Genomic DNA, 12,667 nt, shown 5'->3' on the forward strand with positions numbered 1-12,667 from the left:
GGCAGTTAATTGGTTGGAGTGTATGGTGGTGCATGCACTGTGTTGGTAGAGCTTATATACAAACAAGCAGGTTCTTTCAAGTAGAAAAACGATGAAACATTTAAAAACCAGTGGCTCTGCTTCTGCTAATCAGCTGCTTTTTATCCTGTAGGATATCTGGGGTAATCGGTAGAGGATGGCTCACATCACACCTGTGGCGTTATCATTAAAGCGTCTCTCCTCTCTGTCCGTGTCAGCAAGAACACGCAGAGAGGATGACACCGAGATGATATAACACCACGCCTCAGGGTAAGAAGCATATTTTTACCCAACAGTGACACATCCACAAGTGGAGAGCAGTGATTGATTTGCATAATGAGAAACAACTCAGATGGAGAGAACAAAGGATGAGGTATTCCAAATATGGAAATGATAGAAAACATCTAAAACCAAAAGAAATATTTGATTAAACTGAAGAAATCATTCATTTAAATCAGTATTCAATCCCTGGTTTCCAAAAAGGATTTGCCTACAGTGCAAGGATACTTAATAATAAATATCAATGACATTAAAAGCACAGCAGAAATGTAAAGCAACATACAAAAGTTCACAGTATTAGCAAGCGTTTCGATATTGTACAAGGTAACAGCGCCACCCTGTGGAAGGACTATGAACTAACATGAACTAACGTGTGTGTGTGTGTGTGTGTGTGTATTATATAAAGATGTGAACACAGCAGTGAGAAGAGGAGGATGGAGAGACGTCTGTAAGTGTTGACCCCCCCTCTCTGCTCCACCTGCTAATCCTCCAGCTGTTCTCCAGCCTCCACAGGCTGCTGTCAGTCCGCGTCATCACCTGCTGCCCTCCGCCCTCCACACCTCCTCCACAGAAGACTCCAGCACATACGGACAATAAGCTGATCTGATGTGATCAATTCGTCCTCAGAAAAGGAGCAATTGACATTTCAAATGTCAACCATTGCTAATAAAGAGCCTCCATCCACTGATGACCTCACTGTACGACACCACCTGCTGCAGAGCCCGGCCTCTCTAAGTCATATAGCAGTCTTTCAAAGTTAAAGAAGGGCAGGCCCATACAATTCCTTTACATGGCAAAACATCACAACAAATGCTGTCAGGCATCAAATCCTATTGTTTTCTGGTTAGTTGTTTCGTGTGCTTTGTGTTTCAGCCTGAATACATTGACTCATGTTTGTGTTTTGAAACGTACACCATCTAAAAGGTCACTCCTCCCACACAATCTAATAAAAGGACATTTTAGAACACTGTTTATTCCCTGCTCTGTGTCGTAATAGTTATCGTTGCTCGTATTTGATTTGATAAAGATTGGTTATTGACAGTTAGGAGAGCCGTACAGAGCATGTGTCATTATAAAATCAGACTTTATGGGGGTTGTTTTTGCTGTTATGTGTGTATTTTGACTTTATTTTAGGATGTTATAACGTGTACCTTCAGAAGAGGATAAGGCCTACAGCTTAAAAAATGTACACTCTAAGAAAAAAGTCAAACTTCTGAGATTAAAGTCAGAAATCATTTCGGTCTCATGTGGCTCTTCAGATGAAGTCATGCCGGAGTAAAAAAGCGTTTGCACTGCTGCGGACACACAGTGTGGACGTGTTAGAGTGTTTTTGTCTCTTACATGCTTGCCGTAGTTTGTCCTTGTCGTAGTGCAGAGCCTCGTAGTCAGTCATGCTGATCCTGCTCACTCTGATCCTCAGCCTCTCCGGCACCGGTTGCTGACTGACACACACACAGCACATCCATATTACAGGTTCACACTTCTCCTTTTCAATGCAGCTACACGGCTGGAAAAACTGTGTGTGTGTGTGTGTGTGTGTGTGTGTGTGTGTGTGTGTGTGTGTGTGTGTGTGTGTGTGTGTGTGTGTGTGTGTGTGTGTGTGTGTGTGTGTGTGTGTGTGTGTGTGTGTGACTCACTCATTGAGGTGGGGCAGGGAGGTCCTGCGTTTGGTCTTCTGGATCATGTTGGCCTGGTTTCTCAGACTGATGGTGATGACAGAGGGAGCCAGTCTGCACGGCTCACCGTCCACCTGTACCACAAGAACACAGTGTGAGTGTGAGTGTGAGTGTGTGTGTGTGTGTGTGTGTGTGTGTGTGTGTGTGTGTGTGTGTGTGTGTGTGTGTGTGTGTGTGTGTGTGTGTGTGTGTGTGTGTACAGTGTGTGTGTGTACAGGATGTGTATAGAGCGTGTGTGTACGGTGTGTACCTGTACTGGCAGAGGTTTGGTAGTTGTCAGGGTGACTTCTCTGCACTGGTTCAACCTCTCACCATGACCTCCGACCTGGAGTGTAGCCTGTACACACACACTCGGTTATTACTCCAGACATACAGTGGGGCAAAAAAGTATTTAGTCAGCCACCAATTGTGCAAGTTCTCCCATTTAAAAAGATGAGAGAGGCCTGTAAGTTTTATCATAGGTATACCTCAACTATGAGAGACAGAATGAGAAAAAAAAATCCAGGAAATCACATTGTAGGATTTTTAATGAATTAATTGGTAAATTCCTCGGTAAAATAAGTATTTGGTCACCTACAAACAAGCAAGATTTCTGGCTCTCACAGACCTGTAACTTCTTCTTTAAGAGGCTCCTCTGTCCTCCACTCGTTACCTGTATTAATGGCACCTTTTTGAACTGTTTTCATTAAAAGACACCTGTCCAAACCTAAACAGTCAAACTCCAATCCACTATGGCCAAGACAAAAGAGCTGTCAAAGGAGACCAAGAGACACAATTGATATGACCTAGAACACGCACCTGGGAAGAACTGAACTGCGATAGTAACAGCTGGTGTGAAGTGTTGTGGGAGAATTATATAGAAAAGTGGAAGAGGAGATAAGACCTGAAGTGCTTAACTCCCCTCATCTGCTCCACCGCAACCGCTCTCCACCCCACAGGGGTCATGCTCCACAGACTGCTGAGCCATCAATCCCACAGAAACCACCAAGGGGACAAGTGGATGCCTGATGTGATCTTCGTCCAAAGTAACAAGGCTACCTTTTCAGTAACCACTACCCCAATAAATCCTGCATTCCAGACTGACCTCACTGCTACGAAGCCACCTACATGCCCAGGCCCTCTAATTTTCTATAGCATTTGATGATCCAGAAGGGAGGATGTCAAATTTCCCACATGAAACCAAAAAAATGCTGTCATGGATCAAATCAATTTCAATCGTCGGTGCTTTGTGTTTAGGAAAAGAATCAGGTTTTTGCACACCACTAAAGGTCACCCTACACAACTAATAAAGGCATTTAGGAAACTTTATCCCTGCTCGGGTGTCTTGTTTCTCTCTGCAAAAGGGAATGGAGACATTTGGAAGCCGTGAGAATGGCATTAAAAATGACTTTATGGGGGTTTTAGCTGTTATTGTGTTTTGATTTTTTAGGATGTTAATAACCTGTACCTTCAGCAAGGAGGCCTACTGTAAAATGAAACCTCTAGAAAGTCAATTCAGCATGACCAGTCCAGAAATCACCCGCCAGGGCCAATGAAGCATGCCGTAAAAGCGTTTCAAGGTCCCAAGTGGACGTGGTAGAGTTTCAGATCTCTACCCCATAGATGTCCTTGGAGGGAGTTGAAGTCATCGCTGTTGCCCAGTCGATCTGCCCCCACCGTTTTTGGACTGACACGCTATATATATTACATTCTTTGTGTTCCCGTTGCACATCAATCATTCTCTGTGGCTCTGGATGACATACCAGTGAGGTCATAGTGAACCCGATGACCTCGATGTATCCGTCATCATGGCGCTGAGGCTCGAAGTCGTGATGGTCTCCAGGGTTACCCCACGGTGTGGTGCCTGCACAGTATCTAAACAACACAACACACACATCCCATCATGTCTACCATCAGTCCCAAAAAAAACAAGACCTGGGACAGGGTCAGGTTAGTAGCAAACAGCGTGTGCATCAGAGTTCTAGAGATAAGAGTCAGGGAACCTGCAGCATGTGATTGGATGATGATGTGGGAGCCAATCACCATGAAACCTTCGGCCAGCTCCGATGCCAAGCCTGATTCTGGTAGTCTGCCTGAGCTAATATGATCTGCGGTGTAATTGCCTGATAACACACACAGATGTTATCAGGAGCAGCTGATCAGGATGTAATCTATCTGTAGGAGCCAATAGGCAGGTTTAGCCATTGTTGATTCATTGTGATTTTATTATTATTTGTTTACACCCCACATTGCTGTATTTCGTGACTATAGGACATTAAACAGTCTGGTTCTGAGCAGGGTCAACTTCCCGGTATGTGTGCACATGCTGGGCCAGCTGCTTCTGATGTGAGTCTCATTATGAGCTACATAAACTTTCATGTAGCAGCTTCTCATCGTTACTCTGTCATCCTCACTGATTAACGTGACAAACAACAGCTGTCGGTCAACAATTACTGGTAGCTCACTAAGTAACAGGGAGACAGGCCATAATAGACTGTGTGTTGCCTGGTTACAGAGCTCTCTGCAGCTGAAGCCAGCTAAATATCTTCTCTGAGGGACGGACATCCACTCTGTGAGGCTGTACCTGATCCCTCTTCTCTATAGAGATCAGTCATGTATCTTTCAGGAGTTGATTAATCATTCGTGATATAGAAAATAGTATCAGTGACAGTGAGGGTGGTTTTAGTCTCACCTGGGGATGTTGAGGAACACCAGACACTGCAGCTTCAAGTCCTGAACCTTTGAGGTCAAATCTGTCCCGTCACACTGGGAAAGAGGGGCGGGACAGCCACAACCATAAATAATCTACCTTACTGATGCAGAAACCCCCCCCCCCCCCCCCCTCTGCCTCCATAAGATATCTTTTATACTGACAGTTTGATTGACAGCTACTCACCACCACTCTGATGTGCTTCGACAGGTCTTTGGAGCTTCCCATCAGGAAATCAGAGAATGCTGTCTGCGTGGGAGACACACACATGGTCAATCAACAACCACAGGTTCTACACACTGTCTTTTACTGCGATAGCATTTGGATTTCCATGGAGGCTGTTTAAGTGTGTTGGGCCTCTGTGTTGCATCATATCTTTATGATTGAATGTTTGAATCCAGTCTATCTTTCTGCTCCAATAAGGAAGCTGCCGTTACCGCTGGGTTCAGTCGACGGGTTAGGACTTTTGCAACTTGTTGAATGACCCGTGAGCATGATATCCCTCGCCTATTACTGAATGGAAACATCCCGGGGCATTGAACTGCAGAGCAATCATTTATTAAAGAGGCTGGAAGAGCACCGCTGTGTAAACAAGAGTGATCACACTCTGAACAGTGGAGGAAGTAAACAGTCCAATCTGATCCACTGTTAGCCAAACCTTCTCAGGAGAGGATACTACTGTTCCAAAAGAGAGAAAGCAGAAACTGAAGACAGAAGATTGGGCAGAACCACTCACAAGTAGTGAAAGAAGGAAAATGAGACGTAGATGTGATGCACTGGAAGATTTATCAGACAGCCGGCTTATCTCCTGACAGTTATCCAGGCGTGAGACAATAAGAGCTGAACAATAAAGCAAACGGAAATATTTTAAATGTGTCTGAGAGATGAGCGATCTCGTGGAATGGATTTTTTGCTGTCTGGCTGGATCTGTTCCATCTGCAGTCTTCACTCTTTCATTTGTTCACTTTTTAAATACTGCTGCTTTTTAACCATGGTGTAATTATCTGTTTCTACTTATTAGGTTTATTCTTATTAAAGCGTGCTTATTTCATATCTTACTGAATCTTTCCTGCTGTAACGCCATAGATTTAAAGGATTCCAGATTTTATTCTAAAAAGCACTACTGCAAGGTCACATCACAACCGCTAAGCTAAAGGAGGCTAATGTTGGGCTACAAAGGAACTACAGCACGGTCACATGACTTCACCTCACCACCGCTAAGCTAAAGGAGGCTAATGTTGGGCTACAAAGGAACTACAGCACGGTCACATGACTTCACCTCACCACCGCTAAGCTAAAGGAGGCTAATGTTGGGCTATGAAGGAACTAGAGCACGGTCACATGACTTCACCTCACCACCGCTAAGCTAAAGGAGGCTAATGTTGGGCTACAAAGGAACTAGAGCACGGTCACATGACTTCACCTCACCACCGCTAAGCTAAAGGAGGCTAATGTTGGGCTATGAAGGAACTAGAGCACGGTCACATGACTTCACGTCACCACCGCTAAGCTAAAGGAGGCTAATGTTGGGTTATAAAGGAACTACAGCACGGTCACATGACTTCACGTCTCCACCGCTAAGCTAAAGGAGGCTAATTTGGGGCTTTTTTTGTTCAGCTACCTGAATATTTGTGAGCCAGAGGACATTTTGACAATATCAGACGATCAAAATCTGCCTTATGATCCTCTTATCGGATCAGTATGAAACAGAAACGCTGAGACTCACCCCAGCGTAGAACATCTTGTTTCTGAAACGACTGTTGAACTTCTCTGGGTTGGCCTCTGAAACATTTTACACACACAGCAATCAGGAGAATAAATATTTACCCATTGAAATGTTCCCATAATCTTAATCACATCAATATTAAAGTGATTTAGATCATATTGGTTCATATGAATGTACCTCTTGACTCATGGAATTCCAGAGTCACGTGGGCATCGAATCCAAGACTGAAGTAATTGTTGAAAACATCTAGAGGGAGCTGAGAGAGCACACACACACACACACACACACACACACACACACACACACACACACACACGTAACTTTTCATAAGAATAAATGGAGTTTCTGTTTGAATGGAGCCCAACAATAAACATCTGGGGCTGTATTCACAAATCCAGGAATTAACTCGGAGCCACTCTGACACAAGGAAGAGGAGCTTCCCCCTGTTGCTTGGTACGACTTCTAGAAAGGTGTGATTGTTCGATAAATAAGGAATAAAAGAAAGTGTAATGCCGTCTTACTGATAATCGGCAGAGAATAGAAAGGCCTTATCACATAACTTCATCTCAATTCAGTCTCATTCATACTTTCACCCAGTAGCCTATTCTTACCAGTTTCTCCTCTGATAATGGAACTCCACTAAAATATACTTCATACTACAGTTTCTCACCTTAGGAGCGATTTATGTATAACTTACTCTACTTTAACTGTAAGGGGAGATTATTCGATGAGTTTTGTGATCAGCTGGATACAACAACTAAGACTGTGTACTTGTGTGTGCTGACCTTATCAGTCTGCTGTTCGTCAGGTTCAGCCCCTGCACTGTGGTTTGGTTCAACTTGTAGATTCCACCTGTCCAGCTGGACGACCGTTCCATCTTCCACATGGGACAGAATCTTCGACAGAGGCTCATCTGTGTAGCCCTGGAACACATGCACAGGTACGTTAAACATGTGTGTATACGATCACATAAACAGGGTTTAACCTGTGCTGAGAAAGATGGACGTTTATGGTCAAACAGCTTAAGAAACACATGTATTGTGTATATTTTAAGTGCCAAATCAAAGGAAGCACAGCAGGCTCGCTGGATGTAAAATAAGCAATGATCAGTTTGTTCTCACCCCTCCCCAGTTGAGGGTCCTGGCGAGGTCATTTCCTGTCCCCAGTGGTAACACAGCAACAGGAGGGTTGAGGATTTAATGCCAGCTCATCGAGACATGACAGGATCCAGCCCACCTGAGAACACACAGATACAGAGATCCCGGGGTTATTATATCAGATAGCAGGAGACCTGTGTATGCTGCTTATCTAGCCATTGATTAATCATTAAATCCAGACAATAAAAGGAGATTATCTTTTATTAAAAGTCCTCAGTGTGTGTGCATGCATGTGTGTGCTTACAGTTCCGTCCCCACCACAGGCCAGGATTTTCAGGTTGTGCACTCGGCGATACAGCTCCAAACTACAAGATGGACACGGGTTAATGAAATCACCAGAGGATGTTCACTGATGTAGGTGTGTGTGTGTGTGTGTGTGTGTGTGTGGAAACGTACCCCTCCTGTGGTCCTCCCTGGCTCAGGTCAAACACCTGTCGGGGGTTTAGGTACCACATGAAGGACTGCATGATCTTAGTGCCCTGTCGAACACAGAAACTCAATCAACGTTGGAAGATGGGGACTAGACTGACCCGTTGAACTGGCCGGGCATACACACCTGGTTCCCTCCACTTCTGGGGTTCACAAACACCAGCAGAGGCTTCATCAGCGGGGACGGGATGGGTCTGATTATAAAGGGTTTCCACTGCCGTCCTTCCTGTCAGAGAAGAAGATGAAGAGCTCAGATCTGCAGCACAACAGAGTCCCTTCAGGCTGTTAACCTGGGACAGTTACTCTTATCTGGATATTTTGTAGCCCATATCCTGTCCCTTAGAATAACAGAGATCCAGATGACCGTGCAGGACTGACCTCTGCTCCTTTCTTGCTGCTTTTCCTCTTGAACGATGCTCTCTTCTTCTTTTTACTGGACTTCATAGATGACTGGAGTGACATGAGAGTGATCCATCAATTGATCAAACTTTATTATGAACACTACACGTGACCTCTTGATCTTACTTGTGGGTTTAACTGTAAATGTAATTGTATCAATATAAATCAGAGCGAGTGAGCGGTGTTACCTGATGGCGTCGGACGCGAATGATCCATGTGGGCGGGACTATGAGTGCAGCGTGAGCTCCCATTGGGCAAGCCTCCTCAATCTGCTGCAGCATGAAGCAGGACACCTTGTTGTGGTACTACAGACAGACATAAAGACATATGTTATTCTGTGGGATCTGTAGAATAGTTCAACTCAGTGCCTTTCCAAACACTCACAGCCTGTTTGCACCAGGAGCAGCTGATGGCCACGATGTCTTTACTGTGGAACGCAAACTTCTGCTGGAAGCCCTGCACACAACAAGACATCTGCTGATCAATATCACTCCCAACCCAGTTCAGTTATCAGTCAATAGAGAAAGAGATCACTCACTTTCCCACATTGTTTACATTTGCCTTCTTGCCTTCTCCGATGCACCCAGTGATGACGCACTACAGCGGGCTGAACACACACACACACACACACACACACACACACACACACACACACACACACACACACACACACACACACACACACACACACACACACACACACACACACACACACACACACACACACACACACACACACACACACACACACACACACACACACACACACACACACACACACACACACACACACCAAAGAGCATTAAAGAGATTTCTCTCATTGAGTTCATTGAAGAAGTGCAGGAAGGAGCTTCTAGAACTCACCTCGCGGATGTTCCTAGAGCCGGATTCTCTGAAAGACGGTTTACACCTGAAATTAATCTGCAGCAGAGGAAGAGTAGAGAAAGAGTCGGCGGTGTCAGCACAAAGGTGATTACTGAGTTCCAGCTGCAAACCCACCTGGGTTCTGTGAGTATTTGATATAGTTCAGGGAGAAGCATGGAGTTTCAGGACAGAGAGTAGTGATCAGAGTGATTTCCAGAGATCAGGGTGGCAGGTGGATCATGTTTGAGGAGGAAGACGTTTATAAGTGTTTGATTTTGAAGAGGAGAAATGGAGAGGAACCATATGAAGAACTAAGTACCTCAGTTAGAGAGTTTTTGTCTTTTTTAATTCAGACCCACTGATGTCCACCAAAACAGACACACAGTGATCTGAGGAATGTCACAGATCAACATATGTATGAAATGACGATATATAACTTAATGGTAGAATCATATGCTGTATGATATCAGTGATGTGTTCAAGGAACAAGGAGTGCTGGAGATTTAATAATTAGACCTCTCTTTTCTTGTTTAAGTTAAAGTAGTTCTTTATGCTGATATTATGAAGGAGCTTTGGGCACCAGGTGATTTAATGTATATATAATCCAAAGTCAACGTGTTTCTGTCTCTGTAGAATATTCTATACAGTTCTGTTGCTTACTGAAATTGTCTATTGTATAGCATTTTAATTTATATTGTGTACTATTGAGATACTCTAGTGATACATGTCTTTTCCCCTGTGAATATAATAATGTGGAGGATAAAGTTGCTGTTGGTGTTAACTTTCACTTTCATTAGTTGTATCTTATTCTATCTTTTTAACATTGAACTCATGAGTAATGCTTGAAAACACTGCTGCTGTGGCAATCATTTGTGAATTTGGGATGATTAAAGTGTCTATCATCAGAGACAGGTGGAGGTAGGATTGCCTCCACCTTGAGTGTTTCACAGAGAGGCCTCACATCTCAGAGACCAACAGGACAGACGTTACCCGCTGAGAGGAGGGACAGAACTTTGATCAACCATACGGTGAGGGAAAGAGAGGACCCCTGCAGGATGTTAGACAGATGTGGTGTGTTTCTGACCCGGACTCCATTCCAATTCTTAAAATGTACTCGATGCATGCTTTATCTGTGTTTCCCCTACCATGAAGAGATTTTATTTGGGTGGCAGCCCCCCACCTACAAAGATGCTTGTGAGTCCAGATAAATTCTCATCCTGAGGGAAGCACAGATGTCATGCTGAAGTTTCTTTAGTAGGATTGGAGTGAAGTCCAGACACCACCTGTCTGTGGTCAGACTGAGGACACACCAGGAGAGAGGAGAGAAAGGGGGTTGGGGGGTGGGGGGTATCTCACTATAAAGTTTGGGTCATTGAGGGGCAGGGTGGCATCCAACAGAATGGCTCTAGAGCTGGGGAACTGGAACAGGAGGGAGAGTTAAAGACCAGTGCAAACAGTACATGTGATGGCTGTGAAGTGAAATAAAATAAATATATCTGACTTTAGACTTGCATCATGCCGGAGGGTTTAAAGTAATCCTCTTTCATTTCTGTCTGGTCTTAAACTCATCTTTGACAACTCAAAATGCAAGCCTTCTTTATTCCAGCCTCCGTCACCTTTTGTCCCTTCAAAAGATGCTTTAAACACCCGCCTCACATCTCCTCTCCACCTTTATCTGACTGAAGGTTTACAGCTGCCTCTTTCTGTTTCAAGTCTCAGTGAAGGAGATTCAAAGGTGAGATGATTAAGATTCCCTGAGTCTAAGTATTTAGAATCCATGAGAGAGAAAATACCTTCTCCAGTTGTTCGATACAGATGGTGTGGGCCACGATCTTACAGGCTGCACACTTCCTGCGACTCACAGACTTTTGCTAGAAACACAAACAAGCAGTTTAGAAATACAGAAACATATACATACCATCAGAGACTTGACGTAAGTAATTCGGTTTGTTTAAGGATCTTAAGCAGCTGGCAAATGTTTTTGAATGGGAAAAATACGAGGCAGTATTTATATTAGTGACCACCAGGGGTCAGTCCTGTGCTGCAGAGAGAGACGCTGTGGGCTGAAGCTGGTTCTGAAATTAGAATATGAGATGATGGTGTATGACTTGTGCGGTATCATATTTATCTATGATGTGATGGACTGTGATACCAGTCGACATGAGTAAACCACGATATGACCGCAGTGATGCCACCAGAGTCCTTTCGCTGGAAATTAATCTCTGTAGCGTCATTGCATAAGGTGTTACTGCAAAAACAGGAGTAGGTCATCTAAAATAAGAGTCCCATTACCGTCTTTGGTTTAAAATGTTACCCATACATAATGTTTCACTATTATAGAGCCCTTTCTTCTGGATATTATGGAATGGTTTTCATCAGAAAAGTCCCGAAGGTGTGATGAATGAGCTATTTAATTGTTTTAGTGGTGTCTCATTGGTGACCTCAATTGAAGAAAACTGGCGTTCATTATGAATAAAGTAAGGTTTAATATAATTAGAATAAATATAGTTAATATACAAGCTATAAAATCAGTTTTCTTCTTCTAGGACTGCACAGCTCTGGCACTTTAAACTCTAGTCTTGTAACATTAACTTTATTCTACTCTGGTTCTTCTTGCACTACTTTATTCTACTCTGGTTCTTCTTGCACTACTTTATTCTACTCTGGTTCTTCTTGCACTACTTTATTCTACTCTGGTTCTTCTTGCACTATTTCTATTGTTTTTAAATGTGTTTTGTCATATATATATATATATATATATATATTATAAAGTAGTTCTATATATGCTTGATTTTTAAACTGTATTTTGTTATTTGTTTGTTATTTTTCCTTTAAAAACATCAGAAATGAATGAACCCTGGAAATAACATCAACTCTCTGTGAACACCGGTCACAGCAGCTGGGAAAAGGTCAAAGGTCAGAGCCCAGCAGTCAGAGGCTGAACAGAGAAAGAGAGGATGAGGATATTCACATGTGACACCAGAGATCGTCTCTGGTCAGCTACAGGGGGAAACACCAAATTACATGCGACAGCTATTCCATCACACTGAGGCCTCTGAGAGACTGTAGGTGGGCCGTGATGAGGCTTCTCCTCGATGGTGTGAACAACACCAATACAATTGTTGTGTGACTCATGTGAGCGTGAACTTTCTACAAGTGTTTCTTTCGGTATGGGTACTGAAAAACTGTAGCAGATTTCTGAGATGCAAACACGCAGACACATATACACCATGTCGGATCAACTGCATAAAATATATCGGTAATGAAATAATTGTTGAGAACACAAAGGGACAGAGGAGAGAGGGGGGATAGAGGAGACACCCACCAGTGCTCTGGCTATACAGTGTTGTTCCCCCACATAACAGTAGTCTCCAGATGCATTGGTCTCGAACCAGATATGATCTCCATACTGAGCTGCGTCCTACGGGGG

General features: G+C 43.7%; 1 protein-coding gene across 1 annotated transcript in view; it reads right to left on the bottom strand.

Annotated features, from left to right (window-relative positions):
* The window catches only part of LOC134861097 (diacylglycerol kinase zeta-like), a 59,875-nt gene that overhangs the window by 25,244 nt on the left and 21,964 nt on the right, over window positions 1-12,667 (bottom strand). The window contains 22 exon segments of the mRNA XM_063878107.1: window positions 1,639-1,739; window positions 1,935-2,047; window positions 2,224-2,310; window positions 3,716-3,827; window positions 4,645-4,718; window positions 4,849-4,911; window positions 6,389-6,444; window positions 6,566-6,644; window positions 7,174-7,311; window positions 7,510-7,575; window positions 7,577-7,624; window positions 7,790-7,850; window positions 7,942-8,024; window positions 8,102-8,200; window positions 8,353-8,424; window positions 8,562-8,678; window positions 8,758-8,829; window positions 8,912-8,980; window positions 9,238-9,294; window positions 10,594-10,656; window positions 11,031-11,108; window positions 12,563-12,658. Of these exon segments, the coding sequence (XP_063734177.1) occupies window positions 1,639-1,739; window positions 1,935-2,047; window positions 2,224-2,310; window positions 3,716-3,827; window positions 4,645-4,718; window positions 4,849-4,911; window positions 6,389-6,444; window positions 6,566-6,644; window positions 7,174-7,311; window positions 7,510-7,575; window positions 7,577-7,624; window positions 7,790-7,850; window positions 7,942-8,024; window positions 8,102-8,200; window positions 8,353-8,424; window positions 8,562-8,678; window positions 8,758-8,829; window positions 8,912-8,980; window positions 9,238-9,294; window positions 10,594-10,656; window positions 11,031-11,108; window positions 12,563-12,658 (1,804 nt within the window).

Source organism: Eleginops maclovinus, chromosome 24 (genome assembly GCF_036324505.1).
Source record: "Eleginops maclovinus isolate JMC-PN-2008 ecotype Puerto Natales chromosome 24, JC_Emac_rtc_rv5, whole genome shotgun sequence".
Lineage (NCBI taxonomy): Eukaryota > Metazoa > Chordata > Actinopteri > Perciformes > Eleginopidae > Eleginops > Eleginops maclovinus.